The sequence below is a fragment of the Lampetra fluviatilis genome, chromosome 56 (genome assembly GCF_964198595.1).
Source record: "Lampetra fluviatilis chromosome 56, kcLamFluv1.1, whole genome shotgun sequence".
NCBI lineage: Eukaryota > Metazoa > Chordata > Hyperoartia > Petromyzontiformes > Petromyzontidae > Lampetra > Lampetra fluviatilis.
In genome coordinates, this window is record NC_136330.1 from 237364 (window position 1) to 264194 (window position 26831).

The 26831-nt window shown below is 53.6% G+C and overlaps 1 protein-coding gene across 6 annotated transcripts in view; it reads left to right on the forward strand.

Annotated features, from left to right (window-relative positions):
* Positions 1–26831, forward strand: part of LOC144950040 (phospholipid-transporting ATPase IF-like) — a 41597-nt gene that overhangs the window by 5347 nt on the left and 9419 nt on the right. For 5 of the 6 annotated variants that reach the window (XM_078880016.1, XM_078880014.1, XM_078880017.1 and 2 more), the window contains exons 2-29: positions 4139–4258; positions 5602–5691; positions 6410–6490; positions 7207–7314; positions 8052–8180; positions 9548–9651; positions 10081–10134; positions 11200–11264; positions 11798–11879; positions 12300–12450; positions 12871–13068; positions 13739–13954; positions 14406–14608; positions 15142–15210; positions 15652–15725; positions 16091–16194; positions 16897–17078; positions 17221–17424; positions 17812–17965; positions 20141–20243; positions 21050–21195; positions 21359–21418; positions 21648–21775; positions 22222–22360; positions 22659–22682; positions 23002–23067; positions 23410–23513; positions 23817–23982. In XM_078880016.1, coding sequence (XP_078736142.1) covers positions 4139–4258; positions 5602–5691; positions 6410–6490; positions 7207–7314; positions 8052–8180; positions 9548–9651; positions 10081–10134; positions 11200–11264; positions 11798–11879; positions 12300–12450; positions 12871–13068; positions 13739–13954; positions 14406–14608; positions 15142–15210; positions 15652–15725; positions 16091–16194; positions 16897–17078; positions 17221–17424; positions 17812–17965; positions 20141–20243; positions 21050–21195; positions 21359–21418; positions 21648–21775; positions 22222–22360; positions 22659–22682; positions 23002–23067; positions 23410–23513; positions 23817–23982 — 3324 coding nt within the window. The remainder of the gene's footprint in view (positions 1–4138; positions 4259–5601; positions 5692–6409; positions 6491–7206; positions 7315–8051; positions 8181–9547; positions 9652–10080; positions 10135–11199; positions 11265–11797; positions 11880–12299; positions 12451–12870; positions 13069–13738; positions 13955–14405; positions 14609–15141; positions 15211–15651; positions 15726–16090; positions 16195–16896; positions 17079–17220; positions 17425–17811; positions 17966–20140; positions 20244–21049; positions 21196–21358; positions 21419–21647; positions 21776–22221; positions 22361–22658; positions 22683–23001; positions 23068–23409; positions 23514–23816; positions 23983–26831) is intronic. The other variant, XM_078880015.1, reaches the window with a different exon arrangement.

Sequence of the window (26831 nt, forward strand, 5' to 3'; positions counted from 1 at the left end):
GTGTACGCTGCTCGCGATTATGAGCATGTCCTACTTTGGTGCCCCGCCTGCCCGAGTGTCATTGCTTGTTTCACGAGCTGTGCAACAAGGTTAAGCCCAACTTAGGTGTAAAATCCCAGGCTAATCCGGACAAACTATTCGCAAGGGAGCCGATGAGATTATTGGACCCCCACAGAAGTCTTTCTTTTCTCAGTCTTTCTTCCTGGCAGTAACATTATCTTTCGGTGAAGCAAGAAAGCTACGCTGCAGTCACGAACTCGGTGTGGGGACATAGACTGGGGCAGTTGCACTGATTTTGGGAATCTTTTGGAAGACACTTAAAACATTGGAGTAATCATTAGCTTCATCTGAAAGTAGATTTTTAAGTTGGGTGTAGTACACAAAACCGATAAGGAACTGTGAATCAGAAATAACTTGTTCACTGATCTCGATGAGGGAGAGCGACGCCCATATCATACCACTGCGTTGTCGGACAAAACTGACTTTTTCATCCACGTTGGGATGGTGGCGACGATCCACTCAGTTTCGTGTGTGCATAAGACCATTCACCTGCTACATATGTAGTGAGTCCAACTGAGTCGCAGACGTTGTCTTGGGAGCAACACTATTTATTTCACCAACTCAACATAACATAACACAACCTACACTTGGGTGTTGAATGTACATCTAGCCACGCTACGGCAGAACTAGACACGGTTCGCTATCCCGGCCTGGACCACAAGCTGGGTCCCGGACCGCGTGGCTAAAGGCTTCTTTTACCCAACGTGGATCTTCTTCACCAGCAACACGAAGAACCCCGAGCCCCTCACGGGGCTCCCGTTATATCGGCCTGGGCTTGGGCTCGCTCCGCCCCTCGCCCCGCCCACCTTCTCGATCTCTCGAGCTCTTTCCCGAAGGCTGCCGAGAGCTCTTTTACACCACGTGACCGCTCAGCAGCCCCCGTCCACCGGTGGCCCCCCTCCAATATCATCCGGTCACGTGTCGGCAGGTCAACTAGCGTATCATGCCCCAACGTAACCCTGGCTGGCTGACACTCCCTCTCGCTCCCTCACCGGGAGCCCGCACCGCACGCTGTACGTGGTGCCTCCGCACTGACTAGCGCTCACCCAAGCCCCGCTAGGGCCGGTACTACGCCCGTAAGCGGGCTACACGTAATGCCAACACATTATCCGCCGTGGCTTCGTAAGCCCGGCACCAAACAGTGACATTCACAGTCAGTCCACATAAATAAGTCGTGTTTTATGAAACTATGCATAATCATCTTCAATTGTGTAGTAATAATAATAATAAAACAATGATTGTCTTAACACACAAGTTTTCTCAGCCGGTATTACGGGTCAGCATTGCATATTGGGTTAGGCCACGTCAGGATCTGACATCGTATCCAATTGCTGATATATTTTGTTGAGAATTGTTCTTTGACTTACCCGTGAAATGACTCAATATGTACATGAGAACATTCACTTTGTTTGGCTGTGTCGGGTGGTGGAGGGTCTTAACGGCACAAATGGGGTTGGATCATTACTTGGCCTAAACCACAATCCAATTATGAATGCATCAAAAACGGGGATGTCATTAATTAAGTCAGAATTTTCTCACTGGGTCTGTGGACTTAGAGGAGCGCCTCTTGAACTCGGTTAGGAACTCCAGAAGGAAGTGCTGCATGAAACCATGATGGGCCTAGGAAGGGCTTTGGCTCTGAGTTTGAGGTGGAAACAGAAGTCGGTGCCGAATACGAATGTGACTTGCAGGTTTTCGCAGCCGCCTGGAATAATAAGAGGAGAAATGCTCAACACGCAGCCCCACCAGGAAAACAACAGGAGGAAATATTCTCGGGCTTTACCCCAGCATGCAACCCTGAGTCCCGGAGAACAGTTTCCCTGTCTTACAGGCATTTGCACGACCTTGCGCAGGACGTTTAATGTTGTTAAAGCCGGGGCGGTCAGTCCATTCACTCAATTAATAGACTACAAATTACAATCAATTACTTAATTTGTGGTCGGTTACTCGTTGCCCCTCTTTAAAAACGGTGGCCGCTCGCACATTTTGCAGTCTCCCGAAGGCAGGAAACCCCCAATAAACCAATCACCAAGCCCCTTCTATCACCTCCCATCCAGCGGCACACTTGGAGAGAACAGTGGATTTTTCCCCCCACAACTATTTTCGTGCAATCCAATTAGTCGAGCAATCGGACCAGTAATTGGCAGAGTTATCGATCAGTTGGATAATTAGAGAGCCCAGCTCTGCAGTCCACCATGAACCTGGTGTAATCTGTGGCATACATTCCACCTGCCGGCGTTGCTAGGACAAGGTGCGCGGCTCTCACACCCTGCCCCGCACCCTGGTTGCTCCGTGCCGGGCTTTTATTGCTTACGCGGTGCGAGTGTGCGGCTCGTGTACAGTGGATGATGATGACTCGACATCTCGGCAGCGGAACTTGTGGTTCTGTCGCCTTAGGCCACCAACCACCATTACCGCGTGGGCAGGTTTGCGCCATTGGTGACCACAAGTCAGAAATATTCCTGACTCCTATTCCAGGAAGTGGCACTGCTCTCGATAAATCATCTTCAGAATGTTGCCATCGTAATAGCACCTTGAGACATTGTGAAAGGCGCCTAATAAGTACAAGTTTTTGTTAATATTATTATCGTCGTCGTGATCAGCCTCAATGGTGCCCTGCCTTGCCACGGAAAAAAGCCAGATTGGGGGTGCCCGTGCTAGCCAAATAATTACCTAAATTTGGTTGGCACCCACCCAAGATTCATTCAAGAAAGTCCACGCTGAGGCTTCGTTTATATAAATGCATGTGTGCGTGTACAGCAGTTTTTCCCATTCTGCTGCTGGATGAGTGCCTTCCCACAGCACATTAGTCATGGGGTTTGTTTGACCATACTTTACCATGCGGGTTAGTACAGGTTGGTGATGGCTATGGTAGTGGGAGCAGCGACAAGCCCAGATATTCACCACTGATGGAGGCCGCGGCCGGGAATCAAACTCTGGTTGCTGGTTTTATTGTGCAGCGCGCTGATAAATGCACCACCGCTCCTCCCCAATTGATGAATTTTTGGGCATTTAATATTCAGCTCTTTGATGGTTAGCGAGGACGTGACCATGTCTTGCCAATCACAGCGCTTCTAGTATGTGCAAATAAACTATTTAACAACCGTTTTTAAAGTCGTGCCTTTTTTTTATTTGCTTAACTCGATTCATACTGCAGTCCACGTTAAACACAGTAACACTGACAATGGGCATTTGTCTTTCAGACAATACAATTGCACTGTTTGGAAATTTAAAATTTTGTATCATATTGACCAGCGCGGTGAGGTACGGCTGCCACGGTGAACTTGTTCATGTTTTTGTTCATGTTTTTGTTTTTTTGTTTTTTGCGGTTGCACCCGATTCAAGAGCCGAATGGCTCACAGGGCTATACCTAATAAATTAAACTTGAAAACTTGAAACTTGAACTACCACCACCACCTTTCCCATACCAGGCCAGTTCACTATGAACACATGGATGGTTCATAGTTAACCGGCATTACTCACAAACACGGTGAGTTGGTAATTTAAAACAGGCAGCCAAAGTAATGTGTCGGCCTCGTTAGATTTTTATCATAATCACTCACGGCTGTGTGCGATGGAGAGGGTGGTAGGTCACCATGCACTGCGGCTTCACACAGTGCTGTACTGCTTACATCACACGCACACACATTGTAACTGTTACAGTAGTCTCCGGATTATCAGACGCACGTTCCCCCTTGTGATTTAAAGCAAAGGCTATACGGGGGATCTTTGTCTTTGTGCTATTATGACCTGCAGCATGGTGGGTGAATGCAGTGTGGGCGAGATGAGACAGAATATGGGCTGGTGGGAGCCCCATGGGGATGAATAAGAGTAACGACATCCTGCAGCCACGTCACGGCCATGGAATGGCTCCCAGATACCGGGTGGTGGTGGTGGCCACGTACGTGGGCTGTGTGCATAGCGCACACATTTTTGCGAAACTACTCTCCCGTGGGTGTCCGGGGTGCGATTCGCTAGCTCGCTAGCAGACGGCAGTACAGCAAAAATGTGCAATCCACCTGTTCCATCTGTATGACCCGTTGCGTGCGATCCCTGTGCGTGACCCCACCTTGCCCAGGGGCTGGAGCAGACGCAGGTGACGGACACGCGGACGGTGCGCGTGTCGAATCACGCGCCGCCCCACATCGATCACTACGTGCCTCAGTGGTTTCCCGACAACCGCATAATTTCGTCCAAGGTGCGTGCCCTCCGCGTCGCCGTCTATAACCGCGTCTCCTGGCACGACCACGCCACCAGCGCCATTGTCACACGGTGGTCGTCTGGTACCAAGCACCGGTGCCGTCAAGCAGGCGTGCGGAGCCACCACCCCCTCCGAGCTTGCTGCCGGCCCGCGTCTTCATTTCACATGGCCGTGACTTCATTTCATGTGGTCCTTGACTTGGATATTTAAATTCTATTTTGCTTCCAACAGTCATGAGAAATGTACGTCGCGGCGAGGTGCAGATCAATTGGGCGGGACGTGCTGCGCTCGATGTGTCTTTATTGGAGAATCCGCAACAGATTTGCGGACCATTTACCACAGCCTCACTCGGCCAGCTCCTAGATCTACCCTGACAAACTCCCTCTATCTGCCTTTCGGTCTTTACGCTTGGTTGCAGCATTTGTAGAGACCACTTCAATGCCAATATTATTTCAGATGTATACAAATAGGGCGATGTGTGTTTGGTGAGCTGTGGAAAGCATAGAGTTCATTTCAGAGGTTTTTTGTTAACAGCAGTGGTAACACCTGTGCCTCACAGCACAGAGGCCCGGAGTTTTTTATTCCTTATGTGGGTGCTTTTTTGCGTTTAAAGTTTGTTGTGCCCTGTTCTGCATGGGTTTCCTACGCGTTCTCCAGTTTCCACCAATAGTTAAAAAACAATCATATCATGTAACTGGTATTGGGCAAACATCCGAATGCGGAAATTTACCTGCAAATCACTAAATTGAGATCACACGCCGCAGCAACATTGCCCACTTACGCGAAGAACTTTGCAGGACCCTCCTATAAATGAGTCTTGAGACTCAGTGAGGCTTTCCGGGTTAAACAAGCGTAGCAACAATGATAATGTTGAAGGTAAGAATTAACCTGCTTAATAGAGAGAGGCAGTCCTAGGCAGGGGAGAGAGGAGTTTTGTGGATGAGTTAGGAATATTTATGAATGTTGTCACAGAGGACGTCGGCTCTGCTTTGCTCCCTGTGACTGTCCCCACCCCTCTGTGCGCCTGTTGCAGGATGGGGAGCGGCGGCGCTGCAGTTAGCGTGCTGCACTCCGAACTCGAGTTCGTTTCAAGCTCACAACCAATAATGGTGGCGAATGTTTAAACCGATCCTGGGCATACCCTAGATCGACTCAGTTTTAAACGAGAGTACCTGGTACGATGTGTAAACGTCAGCCGTGGGTGTAGACAAATGTGGCCTGACGTGGTGCTGGCCACCCACCCTCTCGTGTGCCGTGCTGGCCTTGATAGGTGCTACTCACTAACTGCACTCGCCCTGACAGTCCATTAATGGCTATACGGGGGATGCCGTGTGTTACAGTACACCGTGTGGAACTTCATTCCCAAGAATCTCTTCGAGCAGTTCCGCAGAATCGCAAACTTCTACTTCATCATCATCTTCCTGGTGCAGGTGAGAGGCGCGCTCCATCTCCCAATCACTCATGCCCCCTCCCCCCCCCCCCACTCTGCTGCTGCGTACACTTGTACAGCACCCTTTGTCTATCCACTGCTGGATGAAGCGCTTCCGATGCCGTGCGGATCATGCGGATTGTCTGCCCATACTTGACCACACTGGTCGGTGAGGTTAAATGAAACGTGGAACGTCGAAGTACAGTACAACAATGGATTGCGCTACACTGCTTTCTGCAATGTAGTCCAGCGGCAACCTGTAAGAACCTGCCACGAGCACCGAGATTCAGACGCAGATAAGAGGTGACGCGAACCTGGAATCGAGCCCGATTACGGGAGCTCGGATGAAGGCCACTGGTCGAGACTGAGAGGACGTGCACCGCAAATATGGAGCGACGAAACAAGGTCGTGCGGAGTCGCTACAAGGATTGTTTGGTGCCAGGACTGAGAGATCGCACCGGCTTGGGAAGGTCTTCATCCAGTAGTAGATAGATCAATAATGATGATGATGATGATCATGACGGGAACCCGGGATACTAAATCTGTCTGTATTGCTGCATGCGGCTTGCGGCAACCGTGCCTGTGATGCTGATGCGAGTGAGCCAGCGTGCTGCTGCTCGTTAATCGGGGTGGGGATGGGATGTTAATCTGTGCTCTAGAGGACACTCTCTGTGGACTGTGTGCTCATCTCTGCCTCCCGCCCTCTTGGTGTTTTGCAGCTCATAATAGACACTCCCACGAGTCCAGTCACCAGCGGGCTCCCCCTCTTTTTTGTAATAATCGTCACGGCCATCAAACAGGTGAGTTTGGTAAAACCCCCACCCCTAGTTTCACAAATGAGCTCTGGCGTTACGCAATTATCTTCCATTACAACCGTGGTCGTGCTTTTCCCTCGCGGTTTGAAGTTGCGCAGCAACGCACGGCTCTCTCGCAAGGAAATTTCAAAACGAGAGTGGCTTATGAGAGGAGGATGTGAGATAAACGGTTGAATGCTGCGTGCTTGGTGTCGTAGGGCCATACGGCAACGTGCGATGGGCAACGTGGGCTCGCTGTTCTGCTGTCCGTGCAGACCAATGAGCGTTAACCCCTTGTCTGCGCGATGCAGCTGTAGAGCGAGTGGCTCGTTTGAGTTCAAGTCCTAGCTGGAGGAGTTGACATCCTTCTGGGGTTGATAAAATTAATTGCACTTTGTGAGGAAGTCACCAGCGGTTGTCCTATGGTAGACCTGCCCCCGCCATAATAATGTGGGATTTCCACCGGCTGGCTCATGGCTGTAAGCAGGAGATGCTCATCTGAGGCTCGTCCCACCGCGGTTGACGCACGAGCGCGTGCGGGCCGCTTTGCCTGGTGAGCGTCGCTCACGGCGGGGTCGTGGGTTATGCTTGCTTGCGTCCTACGCTGGCTCACCTCCTACGCTGCGTTTTTCGCTGCCATGCTCGGCCCCGTCACCGATGATGTTCGCCTCAAACAGCGCCCAGCCCGCCGCTGCTGAGTTGCCTCTCTGTGACTGTCCCAGGGATATGAAGACTGGCTCCGGCACAAAGCCGACAACGAGACCAACAACTACACGGTGTATGCGGTACGCAGCGGCGGCCTCGTAAAGACGCGCTCCAAAAACATTCGGGTGAGACGCACGGCGGCGGTGCTGCAGGGGGAGGCGGTCGCCACGCGTTGCGGAGGTTCACGGTTGGAATCTGCCAGGCCGCTCTGGTTAATGCCGTGGTGCGCGTATTAACTGGAAAATATTACTCGCGCCATCTGCTTCGCTTGCACTGGACGTTAATTCATTCAAAGAAGTGTAGTCAATTGTGCGCCGGTGTAAGGGGCTCATTTTGTCCAAATTTGAATAATTACGCCATAAATTATTAAGTTGTAAACGAATATCAATCATCATCCTCTCCTGGCAGGAACACATGAAGGGAAGTTCCAACACGTAGAGGGTCCGGAGGTGTTCATTGAGATGAACTACGCATAGGGAGTTGGCCCAAGCACGCTCCAGGGCTATGTTTGGGTGTGTGTTATTTACTAAAGCCCTAGCCTCCTTGCCTAGCCAATTCTCCGTTAGAGCCCACCCACGTCTCCTGTTGCAAACGTCAAGCGTTTCTTAAACAAGGAACTGCCGCTCGGCTTACTTGGCGTTCCGCCAATGGGAAACTTCCTGCATTTTTCAAATGACAGAAGTGTAATTGCTTCCGCATGGGTGGCAACATGAATTAAATACGCTAATTTCATATTAGTACTGCTGCGGGTGCTGCTGGTGCCGACATTTCTGGCGCCGACGTCGGCGTTGCTTCTGACGTTGGCTGCGGCGGTGACCCCGTGACCCAGCGCCTTGACCTCGCGACCCTGTGACCCCCGCAGGTGGGCGACATCGTGCGTGTCACGTCAGACGAGACGTTCCCGTGTGATCTGGTGCTGCTCTCGTCATGCAACGGGGACGGCACATGTCACGTGACGACTGCGAGCCTCGATGGGGAAACCAACCTCAAGGTTCTCCACTTGCGCAACGCTCGCTCCATGTTCCCGCGCCGATGCGTTCACCTTTGCCTTGCGAGATGACATTTGCCCTGGCGTTCGGACGCGGTTCAGTTTTATCCACGAGCTGAGCGGCCGTGCCAGGTCCCTGAGAGGGTCGAGAGAGCAGAGGTCATTAGGGAGCGGCAGCCATGTCATCACCATCATCCGCAGCTGCCACGCGTTCATTCGCAGTGACTTGGTGTCGCCGTGTATAGCGCTGTGCCAGTCCACTGCTGAATGAGAGCCTTCCTATGGACTCATTCAGATATTACTCCCCATGGATATGAGCTGTGGTAAAGCATGGAAATTGATGCGTGATAACCACTGTGCCCTCGCTCCACAATACAAAATAAAAGTAATTGTTATAATTACATAGAGCATAGCACAGCGAGCGGTAAGACTGCTTCGAGACCCTTAGTAATCTGCCCTTTTAAAAGGGGCTCCCACACTGTGCGTCAGCAAGGCAACCCATTAACAGGCGCTTAGCAAACACTACCAGCTGGGTTTGCAAAGCGTCTCAGCGCGTCCACATCTCAAAACATCACGTTCCACAGTGTACCACGTTCCACAGTGTGCGGATCGTTAATGTTCAGCAGCCACCTATGACCATATAACCCTGCATGGGCCATAACAATGAGAATGGAGTTGGCCAACATTGCCATCCGTGGTCAAATGAGCCAGGGCCCGCCCAATCTCGTATTTCGGTGGCTCATTGCTTGGATGGGCTACCACCGTGTGCATAAGGCAGCTGCTGCAGGCTGCTTAAAATAATAATAATCGTTCTTCATCGTACCGGTGAGCGAGCAGAAGCAATTATACTTGACGCGTTATTAAACGCTTGCACTCATGACAAATTAATTTGTTTGGCTGCGTCGGGTGGTGGACGGTCCTGAAAGACACGGCTTTGGTCAGATCATTGGGAGGCCAAGCCCGAAAGTCAGCTGTGCATTGAGTGGACATGTTGACCGTGTCCCGCGAACCTTTACAAGGAAATGTACTTTCCATCTACGGATGCCTCTGACGCCAAGCGCAGAGGACAAAGTCCGCACGGCCACGTCATAGCGCATGACAGGAGGGCGGCATCATAGTACAGATGGGTTTCATTCACATTACACATGATTTAGATGTGTGATTTCATTACGTTGACAATTTGTCATTTGTATCTAAATTACACGGCACTGTCAATTTGTCTCCCATTACATTACTCCAGTAATTTGTAATTCGATGGTACATATTTGCCCATTTCTGGCTGTGTTTATTTATGAGTGTGGGGGCTAGGGTTTCTCTGCTGCTGCTGCGGTTGTTAAGTGCCGTTGTCTGCGTCCCCACGCTTTGTGCAGACCCACACGGCCCTGCTGGACACGGCGAGGTTGCAGTCGCTGCTGCAGCTCTCTGAGCTGCACGCCACCATCGAGTGTGAACAGCCGCAGCCCGACCTCTACAGGTGACCCGAATGCGACATCGCCGTCGTCATCGTCGCCATCGTCGCCATCATCATTGCCCGCGATAATGCGCCAGGGAAACTCTGGGGAAATCTTGGTTTCCGGCAGTGGATTTCGCACCATTTTTTGTTGTCAAAAGTCTAGTGGGCCGAATCTGGACAAGGGCCAACAGCTGGAGATATGATGGAAGATGATTAGTTTGCAATGCAATATGGAAGTGGGGATGAGGGCAAGATGGAAAGAAATCTATTATTTGGTGAAAAGCACCTGTTAATTCGTTAATGATATCGGCCAGTTATCCTGATGCAGGCACCTCGTGAAAAAGAGCCTTGTGACTCATTGAGGCTTTCCTGGGGCTGTCGTCGTTGTTGTTGTGGTTGTTGTTGTGGTGTATCTAATGGTAACGGAGCATGCGCTGTGTTGATGGGCAGGTTTGTGGGCAGGATGGTGATCCACCTGGAAGACACGGAGCAAGATGTTGTGAGGTGAGACACGGCAGCATGGCGACCATCGGCATGCGTGCCGCTTGCACGCCTACCAAGCGATGATGGCGACTGTCTGTTTCACGGTGGATGTTATGGATCCCGTGATGTCGGTCGATAACAGTCGGCCATTGTGTGCCGGCGTCACGGCCCACATTCGTCAAATTTTAAAGATTCCACTGCAAGTTACTCGAGTGGGATTGCACAGAGCCACATTGTCCAGTCCGGGGAAATCATTGCAGACCGTGTCTGTGAAATAGCCCCTCCATGATAGCCTCGAGCTTTGAGAACTGCGCGGATACCAAACGTTTTAGGCCATTACTTTTTATTCGTTATTAATGAGAGAGTAAGTGGCCCAGTGGCTAGGAGCTCAGATGCCCTGCGTTCGACTTCAAGTTCCGTTCTAGGTTTCTGCCCTCTGTCGTTAAAGCACGGTTTACTTTGATAGTACCGTACTTAAGCAGTAAACTTTGTAAAACTGGAATTTAAGAAAATATTATTTGGTTTTGATGTCACTTTTCAAAACATGAGCAAGGTTTTTGCTACTGTTTTAGCTAAGCATGTGGCTGGAGGTGGCTCAGAGGTCAGAGCGCTGGCACCGGTGAGATCCAGGGTCCAAATCCAGGATTTGGCCATCTTCCATTAAACCGGCGTCTCAAGCGCAGGGAGATGGTGCTGTCCGGCGCAGAGATGGAGTCATACAGTCAACTCGTGTGCAGGATCTGGGTACATTGTTACATTGTAGGACCATGAGAGGTGGTGGTGGCTTGGGGGAGTCCCTGATCCAGCGGTGGATTGATCATGGCTGATGATGACAATGGTGAAACGCTCACAGTCAGCTGCATTACATAGAGCTTAGCTTGAGTAACTCATGCAGCAGAGCCCATTGGGATGAGGGGCAAGTGGTTGGTATTTTGTGTAAATGTCGGCATGAGCAGAACACTGCTGCGTGTCCCACGTGTGTCTGTGTGTATGTGTAATCGTGTCTGTGTGTATGTGTCATCATGTCTGTGTGTGTGTGTCATCGTGTCTGTGTGTATGTGCTGTTGTTCTGACTGCTCTCCTCAGGCCCCTGGGACAGGAAAACCTCCTGCTCCGGGGCGCTCGCCTCAAAAACACCGACGAGCTCTTCGGTGAGCATCCCTTGAGACCGCGTCTCCCTCCTCCCATGCTTTGCGCTTCCCCACAGCGAGAGGGGAAGTGCAGGGCGCCCCACCTGCGTTCTGCTGGTCTGCAGCTCTCTCATCTCACTCTTGTTAATCTCTCCATCATCCTACTCACCTGGTATCTAGGACCAGCTGCAGCTCTTCTCGGACGGGTTTGGGGTGGGGGGGCAGTAGAGCGGTTTTGCGGGGGCCACCGTCGCAGCGGTTTACCGCTAATGAGTGTGAACTTAGGGGGACCGAGGGGACACTTGGTGGTGCGGGGCCCAAGCCAGCGCCTCGCGAGCGCCGGCCCGGTCTGTATCTCCTCTTGTCTCGGTGTAACATAGCCAAATTGGCCGCTGCAAGGGCCTTTGTGGGCCAGATGTGACCTGCGGGCCCGCCAGGTGAAGAGGGCCACTGTGGCCGTGTGAAGTATCTGGTGTACCACGAGGCGGGAGCGGCCTCCCTGCCGTGGCCGGGGTCGTGTTTCACGGAGCCGCGTGGTTGCTTCTCGTCGCCAGGCGTCGCCGTTTACACGGGCATGGAGACCAAGATGGCGCTCAACTACAAGGGCAAGTCGCAGAAGCGCTCTGCCGTGGAGAAGTGCGTCTCTTCTCTCCCGCGTGCTCCCGGCCACATTTTGTCACCCTCCCGAGTTGATTTGTTCACGTGTAACTTGTTCTCCACTCTCCTGCCCAAGTTGACATTGTTTAAGTCTTAACTCCGTCCGTCGGTAATGTGGGGTCACGATAATTCGAATGACTGATTCGATACGAACAGAACTTTGATGTAAGCCACGTTGCTATCTCATCTTCCAGTCATCTCGCTCAATTCAATACCCGACCTCAACGTGCACCTAGCCTGGCACAATCGCCATGGTGACGTCACTGCCTCTTAGTGGTGAAGGGCGGTTGTTGTTGTCTGTACGTGTCTGTGTGTGGGTTTGTACATGCCTGTGTATGTGACCATACATGCCTGCCTGCGTGCATGTCCGTACGTATGTGCGTGCGTGTGTGCGCCCAGGTCGATGAACTCATTCCTCACCGTGTACCTCACCCTGCTGTTGGTGAAGGCTCTGCTGAGCACGGTGCTCAAGTACTGGTGGCAGGCGACGCCGCAGAATGACGAGCCCTGGTACAACGGCAAGTCCGACAAGCTGAAGCACGTCAACAAGGTGAGGGCCGTCACCATCTCACATGGACTCGGGGTCGTGGGCTGGCCCCACCTCCTCTTGTGAGGTCAGCTCTCACCTCCCTGGTTTGATGAATACTCCGGTAAATTCCTCCACTTGTGAATTCCTCGCGATCCAATCATGCGTTCAACAACTACCACAATTGATTTCACAGATTCGCACTGTTATAAATTATACACATTCGTGTGTTCCATAGAAATTAACAATTTATTTCTGGCTTAGGCCATGTTATGAATTGACCATATCTGTGTCATTAAGAACCTTCCACCACCTGACACAGCCTAACTAAATACTTCTCGTGTGCACTGGTGTTGTTTGGTAACACTCTTCCGTGTGACCGCTACGCGGGCCAAGCTAACGTGTGCAGTGTGCGGTGTGCTGCGTGCCGTGTCGCCCCGGCAGTTCCTCGCCGGCTTTGCCGACTTCCTGGCCTTCATGGTCCTTTACAACTACATCATCCCCATCTCGCTCTACGTCACCGTGGAGATGCAGAAGTTCCTCGGATCCCTCTTCATCAGCTGGGATATGGCGCTGTACGACGAGGGCTCCAACGAGCGTGCACTCGTCAACACCTCCGACCTCAATGAGGAGCTGGGCCAGGTGGGTTTGGGCGGATGTAGTGTCAACCACAGTGTCAACTACAGTGTCAACTAGAGGCCTCCCTGAGAGGTGTCCACCATAGTAAACATGTAATGTGTCTGTGAATTGTAAACCTTGGGTTTGTCTGTCAAAACTCAACCACAAGTGTCAACCATAGGCGCAGATATTCAGTGTGATCTCGATTATTCATAGCACGAAGGGCTTATTGATTAAACACAGCCTTCCCTGGGCACATTGTTCTGTTCTCAGCTTTCCAAAAGCACTTAAGAACATTCCATCAATTTGATTGTGTTCCACCATCAATAGCAGACCACGGTTCACACGTTCTACTGTGATTCGTTATTGCATTTCGGGGGAGGCCACCACATCATTATCGGACCAAATCCGTGTCGTTAGGAACCCTCCACCACCTGACACAGCGACGCAAATTAACTGACTAGGCATGTATGGGGATAATGATGCGCCAATGACGATTGTTTCGGCTCCCTGGGCGATTAGCTGGAAAGTTACGGCAAGTTTCGTTTGACTCCTGGCCTCTGACTGTTTCTATTGTGTGTGCATCTCTCTGTGTGTCTGTCTCTAACTGCCTGTACGTGTCTGTGCGCATCCCTCCGTGCATCGTCTGTCGTTTTGCGTCCATTCATGTGCGTCTGTCTGTCCGTGAGCGCAGGTGGAGTACGTGTTCACGGACAAGACGGGCACGCTGACGGAGAACGACATGCAGTTCCGCCAGTGCTCTATCGGCGGGGTCAAGTACGTGGAGGAGGACGGGGTCCTTCTCCCGCTCGGCGGCGGCGGTGCCGGTGGAACCGTCGACGACGACGATGGCGGTGCCGGTGCCGCCACTCCCGACAGCCCGGCCGCCATCTCCAGCAGCAACATCACTGTACGCTCACCGGGGCGGTGGGGGTGGGAGGGAGGTGCCAGGGACGCGGTGAGGTAGAGATGTAACTGGGTGACTGCAATGTGAGTGACCCATAATAGACTGTTAAATAAGTAAATACATTTGTATATATCCTTCTGCTCATTTCGCTTGTGCGCCCGATGTCTCATAATGAGACGATACGCCGGTGGGGAGAATCGTCGCGAGTGCCGCAGTATGACATCACAGATTAATCCGAGTGAACTCTGGCCCACGCCGTGGTGGGGCAGCTCTTTCCCATCTGCCATGCCACGAGAATAATGTTTGCGACAGCCAAACAGATATTTTACATTTTATTTTGGCCAAGTTGAGTGCAGAACCGAGCGTAATGTGAAGTTTTTTTGGTCAGCTGATGAGGGGAGCGGCCCCGCGTCAGGCGAGCGAATGTCTCGCGTCTGCGCATCTTCCGTCACAGCCGTCCGTGGTGCAGTTCTTCCTGGCGCTGGCGCTGTGCCACACGGTTCACATCAGCAAGGAGGAGGGGGGCAGCGCGGACGAGGCGGGGGGCGCCTCCGTGGGCAGGGCCACGGGAAGGGGAGGCAGTGCCGCCAGCCAACCCGCCGTGCTCTACTACGCCTCCTCTCCGGACGAGAAGGCCCTGGTGGAGGCCGCGCAGAGGTGCGTGCTTGCGATCGGCTCGCGCTTACGGAGACGCGGGTGGAGATCGTGTTCCTGGGTTGGATCTATCCACCGGCGTAGTCTTGTGGGACGAGTTAATTCAGAAATCCGTGATGGGTGGAATTGAAAGGTCTCAGCCTATTGCGTGCTTACAATATAAATCGGAGCCCGTAGAGCAAACATGGTGGGAGTTATTTGCCTTATCTGTCAGATTCCTACGTGAAGGAAAAACAGACTTGCTCCCGATAAATCACTCGCTACTCTTGAGAACTAGGCTGAATCACAGGCGGCAAATGCTGCGTTTGAACTGAGAATCTCAGAAGTGCGAGTTCAGTGCTTGGTGAGAAGTAAAATGTAACAGGATGGGTTGGTTGCATAATCATCGGTGACCAGGCTGTGGCCGTGAACTCTGCTGCACTTGAGCCCCGGAGCATCTCCGTGGTTGCTCTGTTGGTGCTGCCCCTGTGGTGGGGGCGGCGAGAACTCGGCGCCGCCGTGAGCGTCGCGCCGCCATGCCCCGCATGTCTCCGCAGGCTCGGAGTCACCTTCCTTGGGCTGCACGGGGACATCATGGAGGTTCGAACCATGGGCGATGTGAACAGGTACGCACACCGGGTCCACGCAGGGAGACGCACCCCACGAACCTGCTTCTTGTGTCGATTAGAGCCAGCCATTCCGATTATTTTGAGTAGCCGATTACTCCTCTGATTTTCAGGCACGTTGCTCGACTCGTGGGATTAAACAAAAATCCTCGAAAAAAAGTGTCACCCTTTTCTCGCCACTTCTGGGTGATAGATCCATGGAGGAGCATGCCTCATGGATAGAATCGATTCACAGACAATCATATTCACTGCAGATCGATTCAGAAGCGCGGATTAACAGGAGTAGTGGATAACAAGTACACGGATAAGAGAGGAGGATTCACTCTCTCAATGTGCGTAGCACCCGGCGGCGTGCGTTTTGAAGTGAGGGGGGCCGTGGAAGCCGTGCGTGGCCCCGCCGTGCCGCAGGGCTGGGTTGCTGAGTGAGCGTCCGTGCCGCAGGTTCAAGCTGCTGCAGGTGCTGGAGTTCGACTCCAACCGGAGGTGCATGAGTGTCATCGTGGAGAAGGGGTCGGGTGAGTGGCGCGTGTGTGTGCACGTGTGTGTGTGTGCACGTGTGTGTGCACGTGTGTGTGTACGTGTGTGTGCGCGTGCGCGTGTGTGCACGTGTGTGTGCACGTGTGTGTGCACGTGTGTGTGCACATGTGTTTGTGGTGCTGCCCCCACCCCCTTGTGTGCCGTGCCGGCATTCATACACGCTCGCTTATGGCACTTGCCCCCAATAATCTATGGAGGTTATACGGGGGACCTTTGTCTTTAGGTTTGAATATGAAAACGAGGTGGTCAGACAATCACCTCTCCACACGAATGGGCCTCTTAGCTGGCGAGGGCATGGGTCATGGGCAACTTGGTCACACACCTCTTTCTCTGTCTCCCACAGGCGATGTCCTCGTCATCACCAAGGGAGCCGAGTCGTCCATCCTGCCCAAGGTCGTGTCGGGAGAGGTGGAGCGCACGCGGCATCACGTGGACGAGTTCGCCATGGTATGGACCGGCCCGTGTGACGCTCCAACGACCATCGAGGCTGCAGTGCTCCTCTCGTATTTATCGCCCTACGGAGCCAGCGGTGCAAATTCCACATTCCGATGAAGGGGTCGAGTCTATCCACAGGACAACCTCTCTTGGCTTCCCCACAAATCCTCCCCCCAAGCAGGATTCGACCTCAAAACCTTTGGTTGCAAGCTGCCCGCTCCGTTGCCGAGCTGCTGCCCGCTGAGCTGCTGGCCGCTGCACCGCAACTGACGCTATTTTCTGACCAACTAAGCGTGACATTGATTCTTTCATTACCATTCATCGCGCGGGACACAAGGGAGGGACTGAACACGTGCACTCTCACTGCGATAACTCAAGCCCCATCAGCACACGAAGCCTACAAATCAAAACACGGATTAACGTCTTTTGATTTGGGGCAATGTTAACGGCGCTTGCTCCAATAGTCCATTAAGGCTATATGGGGGATCTTTGTTTTTGCTGTTGTTACAAAATATGAAATGCAGCCATTACTATCATTGCAAGCAGTCGTGCTTAAAGATTGTTGCAACCTATTTAGACTCGACTGGAGGGATTTAACAGAGGGGCGCTTAGGTCAGCCCCCTCCAGCCGCCTCCCTGCCGCTTCTCCTGGTTTGCCTTCTAACGCCGTCCGCGAACGCGCGCCCCCTTGCTCTCCCCGACTTCCGTCACGCAGGAAGGCCTGCGCACCCTGTGCCTTGCTTACAAGGCTCTGAGCGGGGCGGAGTACTTGGAGACGGAGCAGCGGCTGCACGCGGCGCGCGTGGCGCTACAGAACCGCGACGACGAGACGCGTGCCGCCTTCGACGCCATCGAGAGTGGCCTGCACCTGTTGGGGGCCACCGGCGTGGAGGACCGGTGCGTGCGGGTCGGCATGGCCAACCACACGTACTGCACTACATGTCTTTCACCACACACACCGCCACGCCGCATGCCTTACATGTGGTGCGCCACCCCCTCCGCCCCCACCCCCTGTCCCCCCCCCCCCCACCACTCACAGGCTGCAGGAGGAGGTGCCCGAGACGATCGAGGGGCTCCGGCGTGCGGGCATCAAGGTGTGGGTGCTTACGGGTGACAAGCAGGAGACGGCCGTCAACGTGAGCTACTCGTGCGGCCACTTGCAGCGCGGCATGGCCGTGCTGGAGCTCACGGTCCAGACCTCGGCCGAGGAGTGCGCCGAGACGCTGCTGCAGCTGCTCAAGCGGTGAGGTCGTCGCGTCCACGCGTGCGAGCGTTCACATATGCACGCACGCAGTTTATGGGCGCCAGGCCGTCTACCTCTCTTGTTGGAACCGGACGCGTTTCCTTCCACGCACTTCCCGTCTCCTAGCAACCTCGCCCGATATGTTGGTAGTCATCCAGCCCCGCGCTGTCGGCCGTCGCCATCAGGGATCCCGTGCATCGTCCCGTTCTTGGGCCGTGACTGAGTTCCATCCCTGTCTGTTCCGTTATTGTTCCACTCTCCTTTCTTTCATCAGCTGTGTGTGATGCAGCGGGTGTGTGCGCGCGTTTTGCTTTGTTGCGGTGCAGGGTAAGGAGGGACGGTGTGACGAAGCGGGGCGTGTGTGTGTGCCATGTTGTTGCGCTGCAGGATGAACGAGGACGGCGTGACGCAGCAGGCGCTGGTGGTGGACGGTGCGAGTCTGTCGCTGGCGCTGTGTGAGCACCAGGAACTCTTCATGACCGTTTGCCAGAGCTGCGTTGCTGTTGTTTGCTGCCGCATGGCGCCGCTGCAGAAGGCCAAGGTGAGCGCAGCGGATGGCGCTGCCGTGTGTGTGTGTGTTGGTCTTTGTGTATGTGTGTGTGTGTTGGTCTTTGTGTATGTGCGTGTGTGTGTGTTGGTCTTTGTGTATGTGCGTGTGTGTGTGTTGGTCTTTGTGTATGTGCGTGTGTGTGTGTTGGTCTTTCCCTGTACACCTTGGGGTGCGAAAGGGATGTCCTCTGGCTCCCAAATTATTTAACATCTATTTCGACTGCGTAGTTCGTGAAGCCTTCAATAGCTGTACCGGGGGAATTTCCATTTGGTACAGAAATAATGGGAGGCTGATCGACGCCCGGGTGCGATCAAGGGATGGCTCCCTATTGGTCAACCACGTTATGTATGCCGATGATTTGGTAATAGCTGCTCATTCGGAAGAGGAGTTGGAGACGCTGCTGCTGAGACTGGAGCGTGCCACTAAGAGGTGGGGCCTTACCATCAGCCCCACCAAAACTAAGCACCTGCCTGGGTATTTTGTACCATCGGACACTCCACCCCCACAACTCCCAATTGGTGATGGGGCAGTTGTGGAGAGAGTGGAGAGTTTCCCATACCTGGGCAGTGTGCATATGACCGGCTCCAGTTTATCAGCAGAGGTCTCACTCCGAATCAGTCGAGCGGCAATATCTTTTCATCGGTTGCGTAACGCTGTGTGGAAGCTACCTGGTCTGTCGCTCCGCACGAAGCTTCAGGTCTTCTCGGCCACGGTCATTCCCTCCCTTCTCTATGCTTGCGAAACGTGGGCCCCCCTAGTGGAGCATCTTCGCCGGTTGGAAACATTTAGGCTGGCCTGCCTACGATCCATCCTGGGTTTAACCAGGCTGGATTGTGTGAGGAGCTCACAAGTCCTTGAAAGATCTGGGCAAAGTCCCATCAGTGAGCTCCTCCGGTAGGCAAGGCTGCGTTGGCTGGGTCATGTAGCCCGCATGCCCAGCCACCGCATGCCTAAACAGCTTTTGTTCGGCCGGATCGAGGGGGCTAAACGGGCGCGGTACGGGCTAGAGAAGAGATGGAGTGATGTGGTACAGGAGGACGTGGAGCTGAGTGGACTTGCCGATGACTGATACCAGCGGTGTCAAGATCGGCCTCAGTGGAGGAGGCTCGTGAAGGACGCTACTGGGCAGTTGGAGGCAGTCGCCCTCCAACAACAACGGAGGGCGGAGGAGCGACGCTCACAACAACGAGCGGAGCGCCGGGTGGCTAAAGCACAGCAAGTTGGTACAGTAGGGGGCACAGGTGGTGCATCAGCCAGTCATCTCGGTCATCTCGGTCAGTCGACCCGTGGCACCTGGGTCTGCCCCGTGACCTCCTGCCAGCGGGCGTTCGACACTTCACGTGGCCTCAAGGTGCACATGGCCTGGCACAAGCGTCGTGGTGACGTCACCGCCACTTAGTGGCGAATGGCGGTTGTTGTTGTGTTGGTCTTTGTGTATGTGCGTGTGTGTGTGTTGGTCTTTGTGTATGTGCGTGTGTGTGTGTTGGTCTTTGTGTATGTGCGTGTGTGTTGGTCTTTGTGTATGTGCGTGTGTGTGTGTGTTGGTCTTTGTGTATGTGCGTGTGTGTTGGTCTTTGTGTATGTGCGTTTGTGTGTGTGTTGGTATTTGTGTATGTGCGTTTGTGTGTGTGTTGGTATTTGTGTATGTGCGTGTGTGTGTGTTGGTCTTTGTGTATGTGCGTGTGTGTGTGTTGGTCTTTGTGTATGTGCGTGTGTGTGTTGGTCTTTGTGTATGTGTGTGTGTGTGTTGGTCTTTGTGTATGTGCGTGTGTTGTTTGTTGGTCTTTGTGTATGTTCTGGTGTGTGTGTGTGTGTATAAGTCGGTGTTTGTAGACGCGTACGCGTGTGTGCATATAAGCAGGAGTGTAGCGGTTGGCACGCCACGCTCTGCACCTGGCGACCCGAGTTCGAGTCCCGCTCACGGCCAGCACCGGTGACGATTATCTTAACTGGTCCTGGGCCTCCCTCGGTTGACTCGGCCTCAAATGAGTATTTTGTGCAATGTGTAAACATTGCCGCTAGGGAGACAAAGGTGGCCGGGCTTGGTGCTGGCCACCCACCCCCTTATGTGCTGTGCCGGCCTTTATAGGTTCTCACCAACAGCACTTGCCCCAACAGTCTGTTCAGCCTTTGTCGATCTTTGTCATTGTGGTGGCGGTGGTGCAGGTGGTGCGTCTGATAAAGACATCGTCCAGCAGCCCCATCACCCTGGCCATTGGGGATGGAGCCAACGACGTTAGCATGATCCAGGAGGCGCACGTGGGCATCGGTGAGACACGGAGACACGAGGAGACACAGGGGCACATGGGGATAAACAGGGCGACATGGGAAACACGGGGTCAAACGAGAACACACGGGGAGACGCATGCATACAACAGAGACAATTTTTTGTAGAAGGGCCGATAATGCAGCTGTGTCAATGCAAATTAGTAATTTTCTGGTAATATTTTCGGCATTGGGATGTTTGGCCAAATTCCAGTTATGTTTAAAGTTATGGGAGGAAACCATAAAACTCGGAGGAAACCCATTGCAGAAGAGGGGAGAACGTCCCAACTCCACATAGAGTGGGGCCAGGATCGAGGATTGAACCCGGGTTCTTCTTGCTGTGAGAGGCAGGTGTTACCACTACACCACCACTGCCACACTGCTGCTTGTGACCCTTGTATTGCCGCGAGACTCCGCGCCTCGTGCTCACCGGAGCCACGGGACGCCCGTGATAATCTTGTTACTCTGCTTGTTTGGTTATTAGATTTTTCAAACAAGGAAGCAATTCAGTCGTAAGTTAATGTGGGTTTAATACAAGTTATGTCGTGGAGTCGGCGTTTCATGATGCGTGCATGCATCACACATGCGTGTCGATGACATTGATCGGTATCTTTATGGAGAGGATGATGTTGATTATGTTGACGCGATGGTTATCATGATGATGGTTATATTAATGACAGTGGTAAGCACAGTTACTATGTCATAAGATGACAGTGATGATACGAAGATGATGGTTATAATGACGACGACAATGAAGATAACGATCGCGCCTCTTCTGTGCCACTCCCCCCACCCCCTGTGCGACACAAGGCATTATGGGTAAGGAGGGCCGGCAAGCGGTGAGGAACAGCGACTACGCCATCGCGCGCTTCCGCTTCCTGCTACGCCTGCTGCTTGTGCACGGACACTTCTACTACGTCCGCGTGGCCGAGCTCGTGCAGTACTTCTTCTACAAGGTGAGCAACCGTTCTGCGTGTCTCTCCAACCTCCGAGCCGGCCGGAGCACCCAGCCGGCGCTCCCGAGAGCTTGAGTTCGAACCCCGGATCTCGGCGGTGCCGTGGTTACCTCTCGCCATACTCATCGCCGCCGCTCGTGTCGCTGTCTTCTTGTTGTTGCAGAACGTGTGCTTCATCATGCCGCAGTTTCTCTACCAGTTCTACTGTGGCTTCTCCCAACAGGTGATGCCTCCGTCGCCACTCACAGCCTCGTCTATCTTTTTTGTTATGACTACTGTACGTTTGGTTACCCAGGTCCCGCCAGTCTTGACTATTCTTCTAGAGGGTCCTGCCAATCTTGGACAGTAGGGGGCCACGATTGTTATGCATACTCACAATGGAGTAGTTTTCTGGGAATGAATAAAGTATCCAAATGTGGAGCTTCGGTGCTGCGGTGCGTGCCGCCCCGCAGACGCTGTACGACAGCGCCTACCTCACGCTCTACAACATCTGCTTCACCTCGCTGCCCGTCCTGCTCTACAGCCTCGTGGAGCAGCACGTCAAGCCCGACATGCTCATGAACACACCGGCGCTCTACCGGTGAGCGCAGCGCTGCCACAAACAATCGCGCGTCGCGCTCCTGGTGCCGTTCAATTTCGCTCCACGTTTCAACCGCAGCTTGGGGCTCTGTTGTTGAGTGCAGAGTGGTTGGCGCCGCGCTACTCGAAAACTCGGGCATCTTGAATTGGATTTCCGCTCACAGTCAACATTAGTGGCGAGCGATACCTGAAATGGTCCTGTGCCACCCATCCCTCTTTGCTAACCCTCACTGGCCAGCGTGGTGAAGGTATGGTAAAATAGCCCTCACGATGGACACGACAAAGAGAGAGCTTGATCCAGCTGTGGTTTGACAAAGGGTTGTTTATAATTATTTCATCATCAGTCGTGAACAGAAGGGCCCTCCCCGAGTCGTCAACCGTCATGACTATTTCTCTTCACTGGAGCTCCCCTGTGAAGCGGTGTGGCCGGTTCTGTGTCTCCCGCAGGGACGTGAGCCGCAACTCACTGCTGGGCGTGCGGCCCTTCATCTATTGGACGGTGCTCGGCGTCTTCGACGGCCTCGTCTTTTACTTTGGAGTCTTCCTCCTCTTCGGCCACCACACTTCGCTCTCCAGCAACGGGCAGGTGAGCGACAGGCGCCGGCGCTCGCGACTTTGCTTGCCGCCGCTCGCTCCTCCGGCAACGTGAGCCAGCGGCGGAGGGGTGGGAGGGACCAGTGTGGGGCTCCCGCGGCATTCGTGCAGCAAGGTGGCGGCGTGTCCGCGTTCCTGGCCTCGTCTCGCACTTCCCTCCTCGCTTACAGACTTCCTTCCCTTGCCGCTGAGCTCACTTGCCTTCACGGCTCTTCTCTCACTCGCTCTCACTCCGCGTTCCTCTTCCGCCTTCTCCTCCTCCTTGTGTTTCTCATGCTTGCTGATGAAAGGCCTACAATCCAAACAAGCACCAGGTGAGTTGGCGCTCTGCGTGTACCCTGGGAGTATGAGCAGCGTTGAGTTAGGATTGGGCCTTGGTGGGGGGTCGGAGTCTCGGGCGAAGGTTGACTGGGTCCTTCAACAAAGTGCCAAGGAGAGACACTTCGTAGTGGGGCCTCTGGTTGACACTCGCAGAGAGGCCAGTGGAGGGATGCGAGGATCTCGCGCGTTGAAACTGAGATCACGGGGATTTTACCAGAAGCTCCGCCACGCGCGGTGACCCACAGACCGAGGCCTTCCCCAGGCCGCTGTGTGGGGGGACCCTGAGACGAGCGCCGGTGTCTCCCTCAATAGATGTTCGGGAACTGGACCCTGGGGACGATGATCTTCACCGTGTTGGTGTTCACGGTGAACCTCAAGGTGAGCCCCCTCTCGCTCCCTCCCTCCCCCCTCACTCCCCAACCCCTCCCCTTCCCAATCCCTCCATGGTGCAATTTCTATGGTAAAGTTGCCTGCGTAAGTGTTAACATTGATGACGGTGGCATTGATGTTGTGTTTGTGTACGTATGAGTGTGTCTTTGTATTTGTGTGTTTATATATACGTCTAAGTAGTGGCCTTCATAAGTCCTCACAGCCCCAAAAGCCTGCCTTTGTGTCTATGTGTTTGTGTATATATGTGTTTTGTGGGGGCGTGCGTGCATGTCTGTGTTTTTGTGTGTGTGTGCATGTACCTCTGTGTGCGTGGTGTGTGTGGTGGTGCAGCTGGCCCTCGACACGCGGTACTGGACGTGGATGAATCACCTGGTGACTTGGGGCTCCCTGGGCTTCTACATCCTCTTCTCGCTCTTCTATAGTGGCATCATCTGGTGAGAGGGGTGCATGTGATTGTGTGTGTGTGTGAGTGTAGAGGAGGCCCTCCAACAACAGCGGAGGTTGGAGGGGTGGCGCACAAAACAACGAGGGGAGCGCCGGGTGGCTAATACCCAGCGAGGTGGCATGTGTGCATGTGTGTTGTGTTATCAGTGATATCTGCGTATAAACGTGTGGGTTGCATTGTTGTTAATGACGCGTCTCTGTAGATGCCTATATGTGTGTGCGGAACATGTACTTTGTGTTCACATGTGCGTGCGTATTTACCGTGTGCGTGTACGCTCTCTCCGCGCGTGCAGGCCGTTCCTGCGGGCGCAGGACATGTACTTTGTGTTCATGCAGCTGCTGTCGAGTGGCCCCGCGTGGCTTGGCATCATGTTGCTCGTCACTGTGAGCCTCCTGCCCGACCTGCTCAAGCAGACGGTGTGGAGGACTCTGTGGCCCACAGCCACGCAGCTCTTGCAGGTATTACGCAGGCACACACGCACACGTACATGCACGAACGTGGATGGGAGAGCAGGGGGGGTGATGAGAGAGACCTGAATAGGGGACAGGGGAAAGGGAGAGAGGGGCGACGATGGGATAGAGGCCGTGGCAAGTCGTGGACTAAGGCAGATGGGGGGTACAAAATAAATAATATATATAATAAAAACACTAAAGACGCATTTATTTATACATTTCAGAAAATTCATGTCCAAAAGTGAGAGAAGGCAGGTTGCCGTTAGCCAAGCGCGTGGAAATCCGATGCCTCCGTTGGCACGGGGTCGTCAGTCGCGTCCATCCACTTCGCGAGTGGTAACCTCGCGCTCTCTCTCGCTGAGTCCGGCTCCAAGCGACTTTGCCGGGTAGGCCTCGTGTGAAGCCTGGAGCCGGTGAATCGACTTGAAGGGTCTAACGTGGAGGTAGAAGGGCAAATGTTACACGAGAGAGAGAGAACCTGTGGTGTGGAAAGAGAGAGAACGGCAGACAAGGAGAGGCAGCATGGAGACATCGAATCTCGCGTGCGCCGCTGTGCGGGCGTCTCTGTGTTTTTCGTTTGCCCATGTGGCGTGAGTGCTGCCCTGTTGCTATCTGTGTCTCCTCTCTTCCCTGTGCCGCTAAAATCCACCGTGTGCAGCCCGTGTCCCCTATTGAAGCAAGCAGTGAAATACGACCAGGGGGGGGCGGCCGCGTGGCCCAGTGGGGCGGTATCGCACTTGGAGCCAATTTACTCCGAGGCCGGGGGCCGAATCGCGAAGCCCCCCACCAGCCATGAGTATATTTAATTGTTATCAGCGTTATCGTCCGCTGTAATGTGAACGATAATGACTGTGGTGTCACCTTGTCTCAAAGTGAACAGCGTGTACGAGACAGGCCAACCAGATGAATAGACAACAGACACTAGACAGACAACACACTGCTGGATGAAGGCCTCGCGCCGTTTGTATGTATGTTGAACTTCTTTTGCACTGTATGTAGCCAACTGTGCTAATCGGCGGTACGTTTAGGTCTTTTGGGGGGTTGCTCAACCATATTTCACCAAGCTGGTCCTCCGTGCAGGTTGGTGAAGGGGGTGAGCAGGATCGTTTTCGGACACCATTCGCCACTGATGTTAGCCGTGGTCGTACAGACGTGTTTCCGCGGGCCGCTGCTTGAAGGTCCCTGGCAGAGGGGCACCGTTGCCCACCTCCGCCTCTTGTTGTCCACCTCTCCCATGTGTCTGCTTCCTTGTCGCTTCGCCACGACGTCATTGCGCACGCCGCGTGAACGCGCGCAGCCGGGACTGCGCCGCCACTGCGCCGCCGCCGCCACGGTGCCGCCGCCACGCCAGCGTGTGCACCGCGCGCCTGCCCGTGCACCCCGCCCCCCCGTGCCGTTGCAGAAGGAGGAAGACCCCCCGTGCGTACGGGGGGTGCTGGCGGGCGAGGAGCGCGGCCCGCCGGACGGAGAGGTGGCCGCGAGGCCCCTGCTGGCCGGCCCTGCGCACGCTGCCACGTAAAGGCCCGTTCGCTTATGGGGTGGGGAGGGTGCACGCAGCTGCACGAGAACCCACGGGAACATTGGCACGCACGCTGGCCGCCTTGCAGCTTGCAGTGTGTTCCCTCGCCTCCTACCAACTCCCTCGCTGCTCTGCTCCGTGCTATGCTTGTGTGGGTTTTTCCAAGCTGCATTGGTATCATGGATTCTTTTTCTCTTGTCTAGAAAAACCTGGAATTGTAAATTCTGGCTTTGTTATCAGCTGGGCAGCGCAAGGTTGTGGTTGGCTGTACATGGTCACGTGATCAGCAGGCATGCAACAATTCACCCCCTTACCCTTTTTCGCCATTTCGTGAATTGTGATGATTTTAAACCACAAATCAATTTCAGAATCGGTTATTACAATTTTATTCCTCGCCCCCCCATTAATTTAACTGTCATATTTGCATACAATTTAGCCGGGTGTTGGTGGCGGCTACGCATGCCTGTAAACCAGCACTGTGGAGGCGAGGAGGGTTGGTGGATCACACAAATGTTGTGAAACTGCGTGGGCGTTGCAGTGCCGTACCCTAGCTCGCCAGGAGAAGGCGGTACAGCAAACATGTGGACTCGATCTGTTCGGTCAGTGCGGGTTAGAGTGTTGCCCCCTCGCACACGTGGGGTTTCTTCAGGTGCTCTGGTTTCCTTCCACATGTCAAACTCTGATTAATCGTCTGAAAACACCTGAAGATATAGGGGACCACGGGGCTTGGACAGTTGTTGGCCCGCGTGCTTGCTGCTGCCTTCCTGCTTATCTGTGGTTTCTCCTGGCTCCTCTGAGTTGTTCTGCCTTTGAGAGTTAGCGACTACTGCATTATTATATCGTTTATCTACATTGTAAAAAAATCAAGTCTCACCCCCGTCACATTTGTTGCGTGTATTTTGAGCTTGGGAATCCATGTCAACCAGTGTTTTGTAACGCCCAGCGTTCGCGTTCCCGACGTCACTAACCAAACCAGCGGCGATTGCAAGTCTGGCCTGGGTTCGGTCCCCGACTCTCTCTCTCTCTTCCCCTGTTTCTGCATGTGTTTCCTCTGGGTGGTTCTCCAGTTTTTTTTCCAAAGTGTTACTAAAACCCACACATTGTCTCTGGCTTCGTACACGGTGACATTGCCCCCAACTGCGAAAACTTGGCAGGACCCTCCTGAAAAAGAGTCTTGAGACTCAGTGAGGCTCTCCATCGTGAACAAGCGTAGTAACAATAGCACTAATTGGTCACTGCTGAATGAAGGTCTTTTGAGGCCACCGCCACCTCCCATGGTACCTGTACATGAGATGATTTTGTCGCTCTGTCTGCGGACGGAAATGTTTAGGTTACT